General features: G+C 43.8%; 1 protein-coding gene across 2 annotated transcripts in view; it reads right to left on the bottom strand.

Moving 5' to 3' along the window:
- LOC117467679 (latent-transforming growth factor beta-binding protein 2-like) overlaps positions 1-19840 on the bottom strand; it is an 87634-nt gene that overhangs the window by 19565 nt on the left and 48229 nt on the right. The window contains exons 9-29 of one of the 2 annotated variants that reach the window (XM_034111484.1): positions 17121-17195; positions 13380-13502; positions 13128-13292; positions 11109-11372; positions 10367-10386; positions 10103-10139; positions 9601-9675; positions 8488-8613; positions 7862-7990; positions 7524-7643; positions 7135-7254; positions 4483-4602; positions 4210-4332; positions 3971-4096; positions 3739-3864; positions 3434-3559; positions 3112-3237; positions 2150-2275; positions 1165-1290; positions 767-886; positions 284-409 (exon numbers count right to left, since the gene is read on the bottom strand). In XM_034111484.1, the coding sequence (XP_033967375.1) occupies positions 284-409; positions 767-886; positions 1165-1290; positions 2150-2275; positions 3112-3237; positions 3434-3559; positions 3739-3864; positions 3971-4096; positions 4210-4332; positions 4483-4602; positions 7135-7254; positions 7524-7643; positions 7862-7990; positions 8488-8613; positions 9601-9675; positions 10103-10139; positions 10367-10386; positions 11109-11372; positions 13128-13292; positions 13380-13502; positions 17121-17195 (2499 nt within the window). The remainder of the gene's footprint in view (positions 1-283; positions 410-766; positions 887-1164; positions 1291-2149; positions 2276-3111; positions 3238-3433; positions 3560-3738; positions 3865-3970; positions 4097-4209; positions 4333-4482; positions 4603-7134; positions 7255-7523; positions 7644-7861; positions 7991-8487; positions 8614-9600; positions 9676-10102; positions 10140-10366; positions 10387-11108; positions 11373-13127; positions 13293-13379; positions 13503-17120; positions 17196-19840) is intronic. The other variant, XM_034111487.1, reaches the window with a different exon arrangement.

Here is a 19840-nt window from a genome sequence, read left to right as displayed (position 1 = left end):
AGGCCACGGCCCATTAAACAGACAGGCCGGCCTGAGACACCCATGTCAAGGGTCCTAGGCCTGGCCTCAGCAGACAGAGAGTGATACTGTCTGTCACCCTGCCTGCACTCAATGCATACTATTGTGCAGGCCAACAAGGTTACTGTAAAATGACATAAGCAATATGGGGTATAATCATTATTACATTACAAACAGCTTTATCAAGTTATTACTCTGCCTCACCCAATTACACAAAAGCCCCTAAAATTATTTGAGAATAATTTCCCACTGTTTCCTACAATACCTTGGCAGCCGATCCTCCCATCGACAGTGGTGAATCCATCAGGGCACATGCATGTGTAGGAGCCCTTAGTGTTCACACAGTCTCCTTCACCACAGATCCCCATGACGGTTAAACATTCATTGATATCTGTCAGAAATATACACACACAGCTGTGTTAGGGTGCCAACATGAGGTAAGCTTTGGGAACCACTAATGGTATGTTTTGTGTGTCAGAAGACTTAGTTTGTGTGTGTGTGTGTGTGTGTGTGTGTGTGTGTGTGTGTGTGTGTGTGTGTGTGTGTGTGTGTGTGTGTGTGTGTGTGTGTGTGTGTGTGTGTGTGTGTGTGTGTGTGTGTGTGTGTGTGTGTTCGTGTGTGTGTGTGTGTGTGTGTGTGTGTGTGTGTGTGTGTGTGTGTGTGTGTGTGTGTGTGTGTGTGTGTGTGTGTGTGTGTGTGTGTGTGTGTGTGTGTGTGTGTGTGTGTGTGTGTGTGTGTGTGTGTGTACCTCTGCAGGACGTCCCATCCACCATCTCCAGACCATCGGGGCAGAAACAGCTATAGGAACCGATGGTGTTGGTACACTGGCCTTCTACACACAGACTTTGGTCCTCACATTCATTCACATCTGTACAGCCACACAAGGACACAGACGTCATCAGTATGACACATTCACACCCGCTGTAAATCCCTCTGTCTCAATTCAAATTCAACCCAAGTTCTGCCATTTGGATGAGGAGCTTCCAGACCACAGTGTAAGAACACGTATGCATCATCAGCAAGTAATGACTTCTTCTTACTTCTTAACTCCAAAAAGTCATGCTGGGCTGGAACAGATGACTAAGGAAGTGATTGTGCAGAAATCATACATTCAGGGACCAGAGCGAACCACCCAATATGCCGTACCTTCACATGAGAGCCCGTTAGGAGCCACAGTGAAGCCCGGGTCGCAGGCCATGCAGGAGAAGGAGCCCTCTGTGTTGGTGCACACACCCGCGGGACACACACCTGGGGTCTCACACTCATCAATGTCTGAGAGACAGGAGCAGAAGAAAAGGTTAGATCTAGTTTATAGCGAGCCCACTTTTTGTCTTATCTTTTAAAAATGATGTGTGTGTGTGTGTGTGTGTGTGTGTGTGACTCTTTATTAGATCACACTGACAGTGTTTTATTAAAAAGGGTGGAGAGATAAGTATGCAGGACGGTCATTGAATCCAAAACAGCAAGCTATTACAGGTGGCACATAATTACTGTATCTACAAACAGTCCCTGGCTCGCTGTTATATGAAAATTCCTTGAGGTACAGATTGTATTTCTTACGGAGAAAAGAGTGTGGGCCGTTGTTAAGTGATGGAGACGGCTCCGTTTTGCCTTTGGCTGAACATGGAGAGTTCAACAGGGCGAGCTAGCTGCACTTTGTGGAAGGCAGGGGAGTGGTTGACTTCATTTCAAATTAAAACTTTAATATTTTCCATGGCATCAGAGACAACCATTACAATCCTATCAGAGGACGACTTGGACACGGGCTTGTTTTATAAAACCTTTTCCCAGCGCAGAGACACATATCAGTAGGGGATCTTCCTCTTGGGCTACATCCACACTTCCATTCAAAAACACACCGCAGTATATATGACTAAGTAAGGCCATGTTTGACTACATCTAAACAGTCACTCCTGTTCTGCTTCCCATGAAGTAATGACAGATCTGACCTCCCTGGACTCGTCAAAGCAGCCGTTTCACTGCATTGATCTCATAAATCATGTCAGGACAAATGACAGAGCACTGCAAAGATTTTCTGTAATCATATTCTGGGTGTAATGCATTCCTGTATGACGCTGCTCTACCGTAACTTTGGTACCATGTTCGCCATTGTGGCAGTTTTTTGTTTTACCTTCACAGCCGTAACCATCCTCAGACAGTTGCAGGCCGGCTCCGCAGCCCCTGCAGGAGTAGGAACCTGGGGTGTTCAAGCACAGCTGGCCATGGCACACGTCAGACACCAAGCATTCATCCACATCTGGACACAAACATAGACACATCACATCATTATAATCTCTGGCTTCAAATGAATAAAGCCCGGCAGTTGTAATCAGCTAGATCGGTAACTGGAACTAGAAATTAGAAGTGTTGACACCTCTATCTCTTAAGATGAGCTATCTGCAGAACATTTGCCTGACATCATCTTGTTCTATTTGAGGGCCAGTGTCTCACTATGTTGAGCGGGGATGAGATGAGCGGTACCAGAGGCGGATGGCTCCAGGGTCCAGCTATGATGTGATGTCTACAAGGAGTATTTTGGGATTTTATGATGGAGCTCTGGGATCCAAGCTGTCACACCTGATGCTGTTCATGTACAACATGAAGCAACATGTTCCACAGAGCTTGCACGTTCAACTTTAAACGCAGCGTTGTTGTGTACTAAAAGACTACTTCACCCGCCACAATGATCCTTTGTTTATCAATTACTCACCCAAATCAAAATAAAAGTTTGTTTTTCTTGCATGTTGCCAAGGTGAATAGCAAAACGAATGACGATGTATTGTGGTAAGGTTGTGGTAACAGCATGACAACATCCTTTTTCCAACTGACGCAACACATGCAGTTTAATGCAAGTACCACATTTAGATTTATTCATCAATTACTTTTTTGTAATGTAAGAATCTAAGAAAAACAACAACAAAAAATCAGGATATTCAATGTATCACGGTATGAGTAATTGATAAAAAATTATTATTTTGTGGGTTAGGTATTCCTTTAAGGCACAGTTTGGCATGTTTGAACAGAAGAGGAAGCTAGACACACCTGTGCTGAATAAACACATTACATTCCTGCACAAACACAGCCAATCCTCACCATCACACTGTTGTCCATCCTCAGAGACTCTGAATCCAGGTTGGCAGACGATACACGTGAAGGAACCATCTGTGTTCGTACATGTTCCCTGGGGGCATGTGGTTGGCAGCGCGCACTCGTTAATATCTGGCGTGAAAACAACACAAACTGTTAGACATATGTTGCGGGGACAGGGGCGTCTCACAGCCCCAAAAAAAGACTACATTCCTGATGAAAGAAGAGAACCATTAAACCCCACCAGTGCTCGTTTTTTCAGGCTTAATAATATACATATGGCAGCATGCTGGATTCCATTTTTAAAAGTGGTGTTTAAAAATCCTACCTTGACAGATCTCTCCGTCATATGATACCCTGTACCCGGTGGGGCAGTTCTCACAGGTGTAAGAGCCTTCCGAGTTCAGACAGATCCCATTGGCACAGGGAGACAGGGGCTGGCACTCGTCAACATCTGGTTAAAATATATGCACAGACATGCATGGACACTGATCACTATAAAGACTGAATACTATGTGGAGGGGTTTCACTTGAAGTTTTTATTGTTGAGGTGACAAAACGCCCAGATGTGATGAGTGAGTCTTCCACAGTCATAGTGTTTTTTACTGAATAAGGAGCACAGCTGGAGTTTACCTTCACACCTCTGCCGGTCTTGAGACACTCTGTAGCCAGCCTTACATCTGGTACAGGTGTAGGATCCCTCCGTGTTGGCACACACCCCATCAAGACACAAGTCACCCTGGGTACACTCATTCACGTCTAAAAACACAGAAAATCCAATTGCTTAAACTTGGCGCACACTTCGTCACAGATGTGTGTCAAAAACCACTGTTTAGGAGAAATTATTAAACAGCCCATTTCATACCTTCACATCTCAGTCCATCAGCAGATGGCCCAAACCCAGGCCTGCAGTCCTGGCAAGTGTAAGAACCTGCAGTGTTGATGCAAATTCCCGCAGGGCACACATTACCAGTTGCGCACTCGTTGACATCTAACAAAAAGAAACAATTTGCAGACATTACACCGATGCAGACAGAGCTACACACGCTGAGAAGTATGCAGTGATGAGTTACGCCCAACAGCTCTAGATAATCCTTTGCAGACCTTCGCAGGCTGCGCCGTCTGAGGTGACTTGGTAACCATGGTTACAGGTACATTTGTAGGTGCCGTCCAGATTGACACAGCGGCCGCTGAGACAAACTCCAGGAAGCGCACACTCATCCTCATCTAGAAGGAAGATACAAAATAAAGACAAAAGTTTATTTTTGTGTAGCCTTTTTTATTGTCATTAGTGCCTGGAGGCTTCTGTAGTAGCACTGTAGAGATATATTCACAGAGCTGTAAAGTAAATGATTGCTGACTTCTGAATGTCCTTACCTTGGCATATATTGTCCGGTGAGAGTGTGTATCCCTGGAAACAGTTGCACCTATAGGAGCCCTCGATGTTGACACACCTTCCATGACTGCATGCTGTTTGGTTCAAGCACTCGTTTACATCTGAGGACAGAACAAATCAGGAGGACACAACGTATGTGAGATGGGGATTTTAGGTTTTATTCAGCCATAATGTGACTGAAGGTTCATCCTCAGTTAATCTACCTTTAGTGCTATCTAGACTTTTGAGATATCTACCTGTTTTTTGCCGACCACCCAATACAAAGAAATGAAATGGTCAGTTGTGGTACTAACAGCAATGAAAAATAACATTTGTAGCATTTCACAGGAGCTTAACTTTCCCAGTATGTGGCAGTAACTCCAATTGCTATTTATTTGGAGACTATTTCAGTTGTTGAAGGAAATAAAGTGTAATTTCCCAATGCAGGAAAAGTCAAACAAAAGTTATTTCTCTAGGCAGAGATGCAGAAAACCAAAAGAAAGATGTCTCAAAAGCTAGGCACATAAAACCAAACATGTGCGATGCTACAAAACACTCGCTCAAAGTGAGAACAATGATTGCTTTTGTAATTCGGGGGGTTAGATAAACTATGAAATGCCGATGAAATGTAGGCAGTCACAGCAGGAAACAATACATAAAACAAAGACGTGTATACAAAACCAACGTTGCATTAGTAAAAGGGAAACAATTACAGCATAATTAGCTGATAATGGCTGAATAATAGCAGTCATTACATTACATAAGTGCCCAAACCTCATTCAAAGAGCTTTTACTACTTGCAGCAGTAGCTGTCTTTTCCACATCGTGAGTCAGAACAGTAAACCCAGGGATTATTTGTGGAAAACCTCATGCAGAAATAACGTTTTATAGTGGATTTTACCAAGTGTTAACAATGGCACATTTTCAGCTTTGGACAAGGTGCGGGGAGAGTTTCTGATTATGTGAGTGTAAGTGAGAAAGAGACATTAAAAGAAGAAAAAGAAAGGAGGGGAGAGGAAGGTAAATAATTTCTCTGCAAAAGGAAGTGTAGCGAGGACGTGATTGAGATGCTGAAACGGAGTGCTCTCACACTGAAAACACTGCGAGGGAGCTACAGGCTGGGTTTTGTTTGCCTAGCGGTGGGCACTGCCATACGTCTGTCAGTATGGCTCAATGCTTTGTTTCTGCAATCATCCGGCATCTCTCAGGCCGAACTGTTTTCTCTATCACACCAGCAATTAAGCTTATCCATGATTTGGCCAATTGGGCCCAAACTACTGTGCTACTGTCAATTGACTGGAGCCAACCCTGGAAACCTGGTGCTCATGTTGCCTGTTTCATGTGAGCAGACGTATACTGCAGGCCCGTTAGTGCTGCCTTGGTGGATATTCGGAGTAAAAATATTTACCTCCAGCGTTATCCCCCATTTACTGGCTTCCTCTCAGTTGCTATTTATACACACCGGGTTTACACAAAATGAATAATATTAGTAGACTCACAAACACAAAGTGGCTGAAGTGGTGTTTCCTTTGGAGGCAAGTTAATCCGGAGATTTTTAAACAAGGGCTACAGTCGTCGGACCCCCTGAGAAATCCATTTAAAATAACTCCAAATTACAATTTAAGTGCATTTCCATATTTTCCACCTCATTCTGTCTTCCGGCTTTTCATATTTCTGGAATACTCACTCCGAAAGCTTGGGTTTCCAAACAAATTAGAGGGGTGCAAGGTCATAGAGAGGGGATGTGGTAAGTCACACCAGTCAGGCTCTTATGTAACAGGGCTAATTTCAGGTTGGGAGCGTGATAGCTTAAACACAACCCACACCGAATGCAGTCGGCGGCCATTTGTTACGTTTATACAGCCGACCGTGGTCAACACTATGGGTGAGTGAGGGAATGTGTTTACGTGTCGTGACCTCTGTGCCGTGGGGAATTAAACCTTTGACCTTCTCATACATCTCCAGTGACAGCTCGGCCCTCTCAGTTAGCCCAGCAGTGGTAATAAAGCCTCCGCTGGGCCCGACAGTACAGTGGCCAGAGCGCTCCAACAATATTACGCTGTTTGTTCAAGGCTGTGGCCAAGAACAAATATTTGGACTCTCCCAAATTGAAGTATTATAAACAATCTTTTTACGGGGGCCAGTGATATCAAAATATCAGCAATAACAGTGAATGTGTTTAAATAATATTGGGGATATGCGGAGGCTGCCGGGCGGAGTAGTTGATATATCATACGGGGAAACACTGAATGGAGAGAGAGAGAGGGTGGAGGGTCCGAAGTGGCCCTAAAGTGGTCCACGCTTCACATATAAAAATCCAGTATCAAGTCTTTTGAAGCGTGACATACAATTTATTAAATGTATTTTTTTCCCTTTGAGCAAAAAGCCTCAATTCAGAGAAACTACTTCATCTGTTGCTATTTGGTGAACCGTACTGCACCATGAGCTGTCAGCAAGTAATTAACGGTATGGCCTGTCTGATGCCAACTGGGAGCAGTAGCTCTTGTCTACGTAAATGTTACCTAATACAGGAAGCTGTTACGGAGTCAGAGGGAAACCCGGCTGTTTTCCATGCAGCGGTCGGATACACCCTGAGGAGTTTGGGTAGTGGTGATGGTGCTGCTGCTATGATGGGGTGCGTTGGATATTCTTACCCACACATCTCTCATTGACGGGCCTGAACCCGGGGCCGCAGTCCTGGCATTCGAAGGAGCCAAGAGTGTTGACGCAGACCCCGTTGGGACAGGAGCTGGGGTCCCTGCACTCATCCATATCTGCTCAGAGAGAAAGAAAGATTTAAATGTGTTGTTTATAAAAAAAATATGCACACATATGGAAGAAAGGGGAGTGAGGTTACAAATGCTAATATATACGAACACCAAATCTCTCTCTGTCACAGACTGTGCGTATAGTCTTCCTGGCTTGGATAAACTGAGTATGTGTTTTGTTGCCAGGATACACGTTAACGAATAGGCCTGGCTTATGTTTTTTTTTTTTGTGAAATATATGTGTGCATAGGCGCCTGTGTGTGCATGCATGTCACCTTCGCATTGGCCTCTCCAAGACTGGGCGTAGCCACTGTTGCATTCACAGGTGTAAGATCCTTCTGTGTTGACGCAGTCACCATTCTGGCACTTGTTGGGCATGCTGCACTCGTTAATGTCTGCCAGTTTGAATGAAAACCAAGGAGAATGGAAAAGAAAGTGACTATTGTGTTCCACAGCATTTCGGTAATCAGGGCAGGATGCATTTGAAATGAACAGTGCTGACAGACAAAACGTGTGGTGCTCTAATAGAGAGACAGAAAGCTAGCAGCCGATGTAATGGCTTTCATCCATTGGAAACATGATGTCTTCTGCTGGCATTTGGGCTGTGTCTCACCTTGACAGAACTTCCTGTTCTGAGTGATCACCTGGCTGTAGCCACTGTGGCAGTAACAGGCATAGGATCCATAGCTGTTAATACAGCGGCCCTTCCCTTCACATGGCTCCTCGTCACACTCATTCACATCTGCAACGGGAGACAGAGAAATAAAGTAAAGACAAAACACCGGGAAGGTGAGTACAAGACATCATGCAACATTACATTGCTGTTCCTTTTCTTTGGCAGAGACTGTTCACTTTTCATGCCCTGACTTTGTAGCTGCTCTCCTGTGCCGGCATTCCTCTGCGATTGGCCTGAGCCCAGCCGAGTGGAGCAGAGTCTGCGGCCAAGTGGCCTTCACCATGAGGTAAGGGATCACAGCAGCGTGGCAGCTCTTTGGAAGGCCTGCTCTATGTTGTCAGGCATCAAGGAACAGGTCAACATAAACAAACGGATCCTTTTCATTTTTGGCTTGCTTCATTTCTCTAGGCTTCTGTGCCACGTAACGTGTTGAGGACTCGCTCGCATAGAGACGATGACAGGCAGAGTCAGCATGTGTGTGTTTGTGCGACCCCTACTTCACTTCAAGTGTCCCACCGTTACCCCATGCTATCTCCCCCTCTCTGTCTTTCATCGTCGCTTACCAATGCAGTTGGTCTGCAGTGCGCTGAGATTGAATCCCGACTCACAGCGGCAGGTGTAGCCAGTCTGCACAGGGATACATTCCCCGCGGCCACATATGGTGGGGGTGGTGGCACACTTGTCAATGCCTGCAAGAAGCCACAGAGATGTTCACAGTCATTACTCAAGGGGCAGACAGGAATATTTTTGACCTGAGGTTACGTAACATTACGGACACTGTTAAAAGTCAAACAAACTGCATTCCATTAGCACATGTTGTTTTTACCATGGAAACCTGTCTGTTTTATAGGTGAGGTCTTGGATGAGAACAGATTTTACAGCACTGTAGTGTTCTAGCAGGTGGTATGGAGCTCTTACAAAGAGGTCAGCGAGAAACAGGTCACGCACAGTAGAGCCTGACATTGGTGTTGTTCTTGTCTTTGTCTGTCCAAATGGCCTGCAGTTAAACACTGGGCCCCGATGTCCGGTTAAGGAGGGGACAACTACAGTATGTCTTTCTTTATAGGATTACTGTAAATTCTCCTTGCTATCACTCTTCCTCTCACTGACACCCAAACACTGTCGTCCTTCACTTTTCATAAATCTGGCCTCTCTCAGATCAGCTTTGCTTCTCCTTCCAAGAGACACACTCAGTCTTGGTTTCTCGCCCTCTCACCCTCTGCGCTGCACGGCATCTCCAAGCCAAATTGGCTCTGAGAAAAAGAGGTCAAATAAAAACATAATAGAAGTTCTTCTCGGTTGAAGTCTGGGTAAGCCTGAACATATGTCTGTCTGCCAGTAGTTGATACTACTAAAAAATTAAGAGTTATTGTGCATCGTGGTCCTACAATTCCATACCCACCTGGCAATTAAGGACTTTTGATTTAATATACAGTGTTTCTTTACCAAGTTCTATATTAGATTTTTACATTACAAATGTTAGCAAACATATACAAATGTGAATGTAATGTGAGAAAATATCCAATTACTATATGATGTGCATTCTACAGTAGATAGCATGTAATTTACCTTCCATAAACCCACCCTCCAGCTCAGCAGCTATCCCTTTCATGTTTTTTTGACAGTTCAATGAGAGCCCGTGTATTTAATATGTGAATTCTAATGAATTGTTTTACCTGTGGCTGAAACTGTGGGGGTCGTGTCCCCTGAATCCGGCCTCTGGTTGATGATGGAGGAGTCTGGAGAAGTCTCTGTGAAGACAGACGGAGACTGGGTGAGTGCGAACACAGTGAACCACTAACACTGCGACACATAGTAAATTCTCATTCTCTACGAGCCGCTTGTTTTCCCAGCCACTGCTGCCCGGCTGTCACTCACTGGGCAGCTATAATAAAATGATCTACTCTTTCCTCTTGGGCTAAAAACAGTCAAATGACCTCAATAAATCAAGTCGACTCATTGAATTCAGTCAACCTTTAGACTTTAAAGTCAATGTTTTTACTGGCGTGAGGGCGGAGCAGCGTTGAGACCTCCACCGGAGTGATACATTCATAGAAAACACACTGTGTGTCTGTGCCCGACTGAAACTACTTTTGAGCCTGAGCTTTGAGATGAGGCATTACACAGCAGCATCGAGGAGGTAGTGTTTTATGATCTGTAAATCTAAGAGACAAATACCTGGATTTTTCAGCGGTGAGTCAGTCACAATGGCTGGCTAGAAAAGAAGCAAACATGTCAAAAATTATGGTTACATTTCATCACCATATTCATCTTCATGCAGTATGTCTGCTTTTGTCGACATATTCTGCGCTAATTAGTTATGTATCTGAATAAGTTACATAATCATAACAAACCCTCCAGCTGAGAAAGCAAAAGCATATCGTTCAAGGATAAACATTTTAAAAGTACGTGCCAAGAGGCTGACAGGGAGGGAGAACTTACCGGGCTCGGAATTTCCGTATCTGCAAAAAAACAGAAAGGAGACAACAAGTTTATCAGTAGCAAAAAGTTGCCATTCTTTTTGCATACAAATACCATGACTCACTGCACTCAACATACACAACCACCCATGATCTCTTTAGGCAGTTAAATCGCAGCGCCGGAGGTCTTTATTTCTAATAAAACAAAGCTTACAGCGTATTTATCCTGTGAAAGCCAGACAGAAAAAGGTCAAAGTGTAAAGAAAAGTAGTGTAGACTACTGGCCAAGAAAAAAAATGCAAAGAGAGACATGGAAATAGAAATCTTTGATAATGAAGACAGAAATCCCTAAATATTTACAAAATTGTCTCCTGATATAAATGAAAACCCTGTAGCTTGGCCAATAAAGAATCTCACGAGCATTAAACCAGGAAGATGTATTTCAAGAAAATCCAGAGGATTTAGATGTATGGCCCGTGTGGATTAGTTGTGTGCATTGCTCCGATGCTCAAAGGGGGTTCACTTCAAAACATCCTGTTGATGTTTGAGTTCTCTCAAAAAAAAGCGAATCCGTTTGCATCCTGTAGAGAAAAGAAAATCACTCAGCTGCCCCGCATTGTTTATGTCATGGGTAAAGGTCAACACTATGTTAGGAGGCCTTAGGGCATAAGATGTATATTCAGCAGCAACTTTAATCGTTCTACCATTAGTCTGACCATAGTCAGCTTGGCAGAGATTGAATGTACCAAACATGGTATCCTCACCTTCCCGCTCTTTAGGTGTCTCCCTGTCTGGGTGAGAGGGATGGAGAGGATGCTGAGGAGTCTCAGGGTCCCGGGGTGCTTGTGGCGTTTCAGGGTTCTCCGGGTATAAGGGTACTTGAGGCAGAGAGAAAGTGGGGCCCTCCTCCTCCCATGACACTCCCGTGCTCTGCAGGTCATCTTCCCCGAGCCGCGTGACAGCAATCTGCACATCAGAGAGCGAGTACGTGTATCCGTGACCCGCTGGGCAGATCTCCTTGAAATGGTCTGCAGAGTAGGAAACACATAGCAGAACAAAAACGATGAGCCGGAGAGTAACTTTGGCTCACATTTCTGTCTAGATAGTCAAAGCAATGCCATAACCCATCCGTGTAATATTGTTATGTTGAGCATGCTGTGCTTTACAACGTGCTGTAAACGAGGGATTCCGGTTTCGGGCTACGATAGCAGAATAGCTCGCTGTCACAGAGGGCAACCAGCGAGGGGATTTGGAAAGATGTGGGGATATCTGCGAACAGACAACAGCCATGCCAGTAACAGGAAGTAGAGGATCATGTAATACTGACTGACCTTTGAACTCTTTGGTTGTAGAGGCATGTGAGTGAGAGGCTAATGGAGGATTGGCTGGCTAGATAAAAGGAGGGAGACTACAACTCTTTGTGTCGGAGCCCAACAAACCACAGCGATGGTGAATCCATTACAAGTGAGAAGCACTGTGTCCCCTACCTGACCTGAAAGCAACGACTCTATGCCAAAAAAAGTCTGGAATAGAGATATGAGTAATGACAGATACGTGGTCGCTGTAAATGCAGGAAATGTGGATATGATAGGCTACTGAATGATGAACTTAAAGTGGAGGGAAATGGGGCTTTATATATGATGAGGAGCCACATCAGAGGAACGGCAGTAAATATGGAATGATAGTCAACGGGCTCCCGTTACCAAGGCACAATTAATGGGCCTGGCTGCTGGGTTCAGAACATGTCTCTAACAGCTTGTCAGGCCATACAAAAGCCAGCAAAATAATCAGAGGCTGTGAGTCTGTGTACTGTGTCAGTCCTGGCTGAGCAGCACCATGGAGGTCTGTGTGTGTGATATCTGATCTGTGACTATCCCAATGAATCACTGGCCAGTAGAGACACTCCATAAAACCAGCCTGTTTCTCTCAGAAGCTTTGAAGATTAAATCGGCATGGAAAAAAAGATGACAACTACTTCCCATGTTTCGCTTGGCCAAGCTGTTTATTTCTGCTGTGAAGCTTTGCCGGATTATTAGTGGGGTTTCTCTGTGAGGGTTGGAGTGATAACACAAGACTCACTCCCACTGTTGTGCAGCCTCCAAAATATGAAAACGTTTATGTTTTTGGTCCTTTTCCACCCCAAACATATTTGGTTATGTTTCTGCTCTACAAGCCTGCAAAGAGCAGACTGGTGACTGAGTGGTGAATATCCCTTGCCTTGGCTTTTACTACCATTGCTAGCACTTGCATAATATTACACGTGACATTTTTACATCTGCAAAAGCATTTAACCCAGAAATTATTTTCCTCTGTAGTTTTCTCACTTTTCATGAACAGTAATCCAGGAATGGAAGGTTTAGTTTGCAGATGGACGGAGATAAGTCTTGTATTAAAAATGCAAAATGGGAACAATTTGTCGTGATTGTTAACACATGTTTTAAAGTTGTGTTAACAATCACGGGTAACGGTGATGGCCAGCTGGTGAAAGCCAACCCGATGCACTCTTGCTTTGTATCTACGTTTTTTTATTCTTTATAATTGTTGGATCCTCCATTTTTTGCATAGCTGTCCAGGATAGATACATGCTTATGATGTGGCACCTGGTCTATATGTTTTGAAAGCCGTCCCAAAAACATCCAGAACACAGAAAAATGTTAAGAACAGACAAGAGACTATAAATCGTTTTTTGGGGCAAATGGAACTCATTGTGCCTTTAAACAGGCACAATTGTAGAGGTGAATTCGGGTCACATGCGACAGCAGGGTAACTTGTTGGTGCTGTACCTGATCCCGGCAGAGGACAGCGGTCACACCCGGGGCCCCAGGCCTTGCCCACGCGGCTGCAGCAGCAGATCTGCTTGGTGATGTGATGAACCATCGGCAGAGAGCATGAACCCGCTGACACGGACCGGTAGCAGAACGCCTTCTGGTCAGACACAGCCTTGTCCGCTGGGGAGAGAAGTCAAAATCTATCCAAGTCAAATGCAATACATGACAGAATGGCCACATGTTTGAATAATGTGTAGCTATACTTACAGACACAATGGCTTCTGTCGGGGTCTAAAAAGAAGCCTGGTTTACAGATGCACCTGAAGCTTCCCTTGGTGTTGAGACATTCAGCGTTCTTACAGAGCCCAGGCAGCAGGCACTCATTGACATCTGTGAAATATGCAGTGCGTCAGTCATGGACTATCTACAACATTCTCATTATGGAAATATCATGAAGTCATGTTTTTCCACTTTTTAAAACTCACAATAAACCCCTCCGCCAAACTTACAAGCACAAGTATCGATTACAGTTTTGGTGTAATGCATTCAACATTATCAAAACCTTCATGTTTGAGATGATTTAAGACTTTAGAGGTAATTTACACTTCCAAAGGTGACACATTATTGCAATAGGTCATGTAGTGACCATTGGCAGGGAGGTGATGAAATATGGAAACTTTAAGATTTCATAATTGTGTGAAAGTATGGAGGAGTGATGAAACATATATAACAATTTGGCCACTGTAAAGTAGAACATACTTAATCATGTACAAGCTTCTGACTGGTGGATGTGGTAACCTTAACTTTGACACTGAGAAAGTAGAAGAATGTTCTACATTTTCCTTCCCGGTATCTTTCCTTTACAGTGTCCAATAAGGCCAAGGCATCCTCCGCCTACGTCAATGAGTGAAAGTTAAAGAGTTTGTATTCCCTCTGTCTGACCTGAACCATGTGCTGGAGGGATACATTGGCCAGTGGAGTTTGCTTATTGTGCCAACAGCTCGCTCAGAGTCACTAAGCCAAATGACGGCAAGAAAGCCAGTTAATGTGCCAGCCAGGAGCATTGGGGGACATATTTCAGGTGCTTAGTCATGCGGTCACACTGGGACCAGGCAAAGTTTGTTGTTCTACTGTGTTAAACAAAGAGTACATCATTAGCTTTTTCCCCCTTGCTTTGACGACTGGAACCTGACAGCCTGCCACCACAGATTTTCCAAATTTTAATTAATCTGCTCTTGTTTTGTTGTTTTGCTTCCTTCTGGAAAAAGTGAGTGTATAGGGCTCGGGGCTAATATGTTGTGAACTGAAGGAAATTCAGAAGATGCCTCAGTGTTCTTTCAGTTGTTTTTCCTTTTTCTATCTCTGCTGCTCTTTGTTTTTCCATTTGTCCTTTTCTGGTTTTGAAGCTGAAGCTGGCCGTATAATGCAGAAGCCTGTACGTTATGACAATGTAAACAAACCTGTCTCTGCTAGTAAAAGTGAAGACAATGAAGCAGACCACAGATGTCAGGCATGCCTGTGCTGATAAACACACTCGACAAAGCTAAGAACAACTATATTCTCCTACAGGTACTGTGGGAGCTCGGTTTAGTTTAAGCAGCATGCTATCTGGTCAGAGTTCAGGTCAGCGTTGGGCTCAGCCTTCCTCACATGGGGTCTTTAATCCACGGTTCAGTTGAGTCCCAGATTAGTGCTATTGTTACAGTCGGCTGGTGGGTTGATTGGAATTTAACCTGACTTCCATGACAACCTGTCTTGACCAGCACTAATCTCAACATCTATTTTGAATCTATGCTTGGTTGCACTCATTGGTAAATAGTCTTTGTGTGTCGCTCAGCAGCTTTTATGATTGTTGTTTATATTGGTAAGTGATCCCCATTGATGCATTAAGTGTCAGCCAGTCTGCTACGACCTTACAGGCCCTTGGCCACTTTTAACTCCTGGAAAAACCAATATTCATATAAACACCAGCAGAAATATTTATTGACACTGTAAAGCAGCCTTACTCTTTTAATATGTATTGGCTCTGATGGCTAAAGGGAGTGCGTGGTGACTACTTTGGAAGCCTCACACCAGACAAAACTCATGGGGCCAAAAATGCATCCATTTAGAAACTGTGAAGAAAGGGATTGAACAGTCTCAAAATACAGCCAAATAAGCCATTACTAGGAAAAATGTGTTTTCACAGGCAAATTCCTTGTTTTATAACCTAATATAAAACAAGGTCACAACTTGTTGTTCCAGGCAGTTTTCAAGTAGACGAATGTCAAATGTCATTGTTAGTAGCTTTTATTAAGTGGAGCTATGTTAGACTTCCATCATCTCTTCTTTGAAGTGGTATGTGTAACATGATCTGCTCCCATCCCAGCATCGGTTTACTGCCCCTCCCCCCCCAACGACTACACATGCATCTATGTGTGTTAGAAATGTCAAATTCAGCTGACTGAGTTTCTGAGAAGCAGCGTCTGAAGATAAGGAATCATCTCTGAAGTCAGAGAGCATTGTGTGGCTATAATCGGTCATCTTATCGTCACTGAAGGGTCAGGGGACTGCAGGCAGTAAATCCTGCCTCTTACCGAATATGAGACAAGCTCCGCTCTGTTCCAATAAAAAGCACTGAAAATAGCTCAGACTTGGAGCACTAGCTTCGCTAGTTGAACACCACTCTGATAATAATGACAACATCCCAGAAAAAGCAGGTTTTTGCCTCTTTGGCAGTTGGCTCGAGACCTGAAATAAAAAATAATTTGGGGGAATGGAGTGGCAGCTGAACAGGGTAAAAACGTTAAAGCGCTCCAGCAAATATTGTGGGTAACTGTCAGCTTTGCTTTTTTGGAACTCAAGGCATTGGCGACTGAAGGGGAGGAACATCTTGAAACAATCACCAAAGAAAAGCATGAATAATAGAAGGATACATTTCCACATGTGTTGGCTAGTTGACATACAATTAGGAAAATAAGTGTGTCCTTGTCCACAGGTCTTTGTTTTTATTAAAATATGTCTCCCGGCTCAATCCTTACCTGAAAACATTGACGGTACTGTATTGTGTCAATCAGAAAACATGTTGAACTCGCTGACCCCGGGTGAGGCTGTTATAGATGTAGTCATAGCTGTCCATTGAACCGTTATGCTGTTGCGCTCTTTAGGCTTCAGTAAGCATTGCCCTTTGGATTATGACACCATTAATCAAGTCATTGACCCAGCTCAAGTAGACTGTCAGAAAGGAGCATTTGGTTGTTGAAAGTGTCAGCGTCCGTTGCAAAGTTCACAGATTAAGCAGTTAATTTGTCCAGTGTCATTCAGCCGATGTTTATTTGTTCATGTCGACAAACTCCGGTGCTGTATACACCAGCAACAAATATAAATAGTGTGAATTCTCTGGTGGGAGACAGAGTTGACACTGTGGGTGGTTTAAGGGCTTCATTAACTACCAGCCAGCTGACAATTAGACACCTCTGGGATGCTGCCGTAGACGAAAACGCAGTGTTTGCCTGGGAATATTTTTGTTTTTACACAGAAGGCTTGGTGAGGTGGCAGTTCTGCTGTTTTTTTATTCCCCTGGCACAAATAGGGCTGCTTAGTGAAAAACAGGTCTGCAACTAAAGCTTCCTTTCCAAATACTCAGAGAGCCACATTTACCATAATCACTACCTGCCGTACCATTCTCCAGTCAGAACCCCAAAGACCAATTAAAACAGCAGCCCCAGGTGCTTATTGGCTGCTGTACTCTGACCCTAGACCGAGGCTAATTGTACCCTTGACTTGACCTGGTTCTCATAGGGACCAGACGTACAGCAAGGCATACTTTTATAGAGCTCCCCAGGGCCCGAAGTAAGCATGGAAACATATGGGCAGTAACGTTTTATCACATCCATGCCATTTTATTTTTTTTAATTCAGTTTTTTGCAATGGCTTAGCTGCTTATTAAAATATGCAGTGGCTTACATCATATAACAATCAGAATATATTAAACTAGATACACATTGCCCAACATATTTCAGAGCTTACCTTGACAGTGTGTGAGATTCATCTGTTTGAATCCTTTGGAACATTCCACTTGTCCGTTTCTAATCACTGCAGATGCTGCAAACAGAAAGAGAAAGCAGGGCTTTAGAGGAGCAAAATGATCTTAAAGTGCAGAGCCTCTCTGTCACAAAGCATTGCATTCATTGAAAAGGGATAAGAGGAACTCGGCTTTAGGAGGGGACCATATAACTTACAGATGTGAGCATCTTGGCGAGAGGAAAAATGAGGGGACCCACAGCTGGACCTCGTGGGACTCCAGAGTGAGTGTGTGGAAATGGATCCCCATCAACCGCATTTATAAGACAGCACTGCCAACCAGCAGAATGTAAGGATAACACTTGACGTCATTTATAATCATATTACCTATTACTCTCCTCAACCCCTAGGGACTGATGAAGGAAGTGCTTACATCATAAATATGTTGAGGAAGCCTCCGTGACAGCCCTGACCTCTATCATCAACCACAGTGCGGATCTAGGGAAACACGAAACTAATACTTTAACTGTGCACACGAGGAGGAAGACTGATGTACGTCTCGCAGGGAGGTGATCGGCTCAATGCTTCTTTCTGCCTGGTATGCCAAAGCAATACAACCTTATGATGTGTGCTTCAGGTGTGTGTAGTAGAGCTATGCAGAAGTAAACAACACAGAGCGGCGATAATGACAGAGGCCTGAAAACCTTGTCATTACTCATACAAGCCCCAGCCTGATCCATTCATGTACTGTATGTGAGAGGTCAATGTGACTATTACATGGCAAAGAAGAAATTGTGATGAGTGTCTGTATCTGTGTGTTTGACAGAGAGATAGAGCGGATGTGTACGAGGTTCTACGTTTCCAAACAGAGACAAGGTGATTATTAGGAGCAGATCTTTCCATGACCTAAACCGAGGTAAAGAATTGTGCTTGATATCGTGTTGAAAGGGGATGATTTAACCTCTGATTTTGGAGTGGAAAATGTGTTTGGGTGTAGAAAGCTCTACAAAAAAACCAGCATACTTTATAGCATGACGGAACTGTTTCTCACTGTTACAGCCTATTCACATTACAATCATCTGATGATCATCCGATGATAATGGTAGAATTGTATTTTATAAAAAAATGCTACAATACAATTGGCTGCATATGCAGTGTATATTCCAGCATGTTCAAATTAATGAAATAAAAAGTAATTCAACTTTTTAAAATGTTAAACAAGGGTCACTATTTAAAAATATGTTTATCATGGTGCAATACATCTTCACATCTATTTTTCACTTACATCATAACCCAATGAAAGCAGACATAGAAAAAAAGTCCTCGTTTCCAACATTTCCCACTAACAGAAAACAGGAACAAATGACAGTGATGACAATCCTTGAGTTTACCCCATGGCTAGAAAAAAGATAATACCAAAGTATTGTAGCACGGTAAGCATGCTTTGAACCCGCTGCCACAGCGACGAAGAGTTGAAAACAGAGGTGACGCATGCGAGAAATACGGTCACAGCCCTGCCAGCAAAGAAAACAGATTTCTTCCCCTGGCAGAGTGCGCTGGGAAAAATTGCTCTGCGTTTGTGGCTGATGTAAATGACTATTTGGATGCCTGTCTGCTGAAAAACAGGTCCAGACAAGACCAGCCACCTACGCCACCCAAACACATACATTGAATCTGTATTTGCTATTTGTTTGAGAAGCTGGTAACTGGAAATACTTAGGTACCATGTGGGTTGAGGTTCCAAACCCAGAGGCCATAAAAAAGCACTTTTAATAGGTACAGGATACCAACACAGCAATCCTGTAAACATCTACCGTCAACGCACAACCCGGCAATCAGTCATGAGTTTGTGACATTTTCCCAGGAGCGACTGGAATGTGTGCCACATGGAGGCTTTGGGAACGCTGTCTTGGAAGCTGAGTTATGTTTTGGTCCTGCTGTGACCTAGTGGACCAGGCAGGGTCAATGTACCTGAGGGTTGTCAAAGCAGAAGTGGGTCAGCATGAAGGGGGCAACAGGAAAAAAGGGGGGAACTGTGTCAAAGTGACGCCTCTGTTCTGTCTGCCCACCTCCTCATCTTCCTCCGCACCCTCATAATCCCCCTTTCAGAGTAATGAGCTGTCGTGGTAGGGACGTGGGCACGCCCTCCTGCAGCGATGGGATCAGGGAAAGTCTGCCCTGAGTGACAGCAGTGCGCATATGCCAAGGGAAGCCCAGTGGGGGAGGTCCGGGTGTCTCAATAAAGCTTATTAGCAGGGAGGTGAGGACCTCTGCAGTCTGTAACAACTTCAACATGAACATGAGAAGTAGATCATTTCAAAACTCTGCTTGCCTCAAAACTGTATGCGAGAAAACACTGAGATATTGTAAAAGTCTTTAAGACCTAATTATAGGTGATGAAAAGTTGGCATGTTTCCACATATACCTGACAGGTTTACATTACATATTACATTTGGCTGATTCTACTTCATATTTCCTCATTTGCATCATGCATTTAAAAATGTGTGTAATCTGAGTTTAGTTCAGTAGATATTTATTTTGTTCCCTCGGGGGAATTCGATTGTAGTTGGGTTTAAAAATCAGAGTAAATACTAGATGCCCTTTGTGTGATGTATACATGATACAAAGAATCATGGCTGTTTGATTTATTATATTATTTTAATGCAAAGTGTTATAATTTACTGTAGTTGTGTCTGATTCCAAGACTCCTGTACCAACAACTCAGT

The sequence above is a fragment of the Pseudochaenichthys georgianus genome, chromosome 22 (genome assembly GCF_902827115.2).
Source record: "Pseudochaenichthys georgianus chromosome 22, fPseGeo1.2, whole genome shotgun sequence".
Taxonomy (NCBI): Eukaryota; Metazoa; Chordata; class Actinopteri; order Perciformes; family Channichthyidae; genus Pseudochaenichthys; species Pseudochaenichthys georgianus.
Note: the sequence above shows the minus strand (reverse complement) of the source record. Positions and strands in the feature narration are given on the sequence as shown.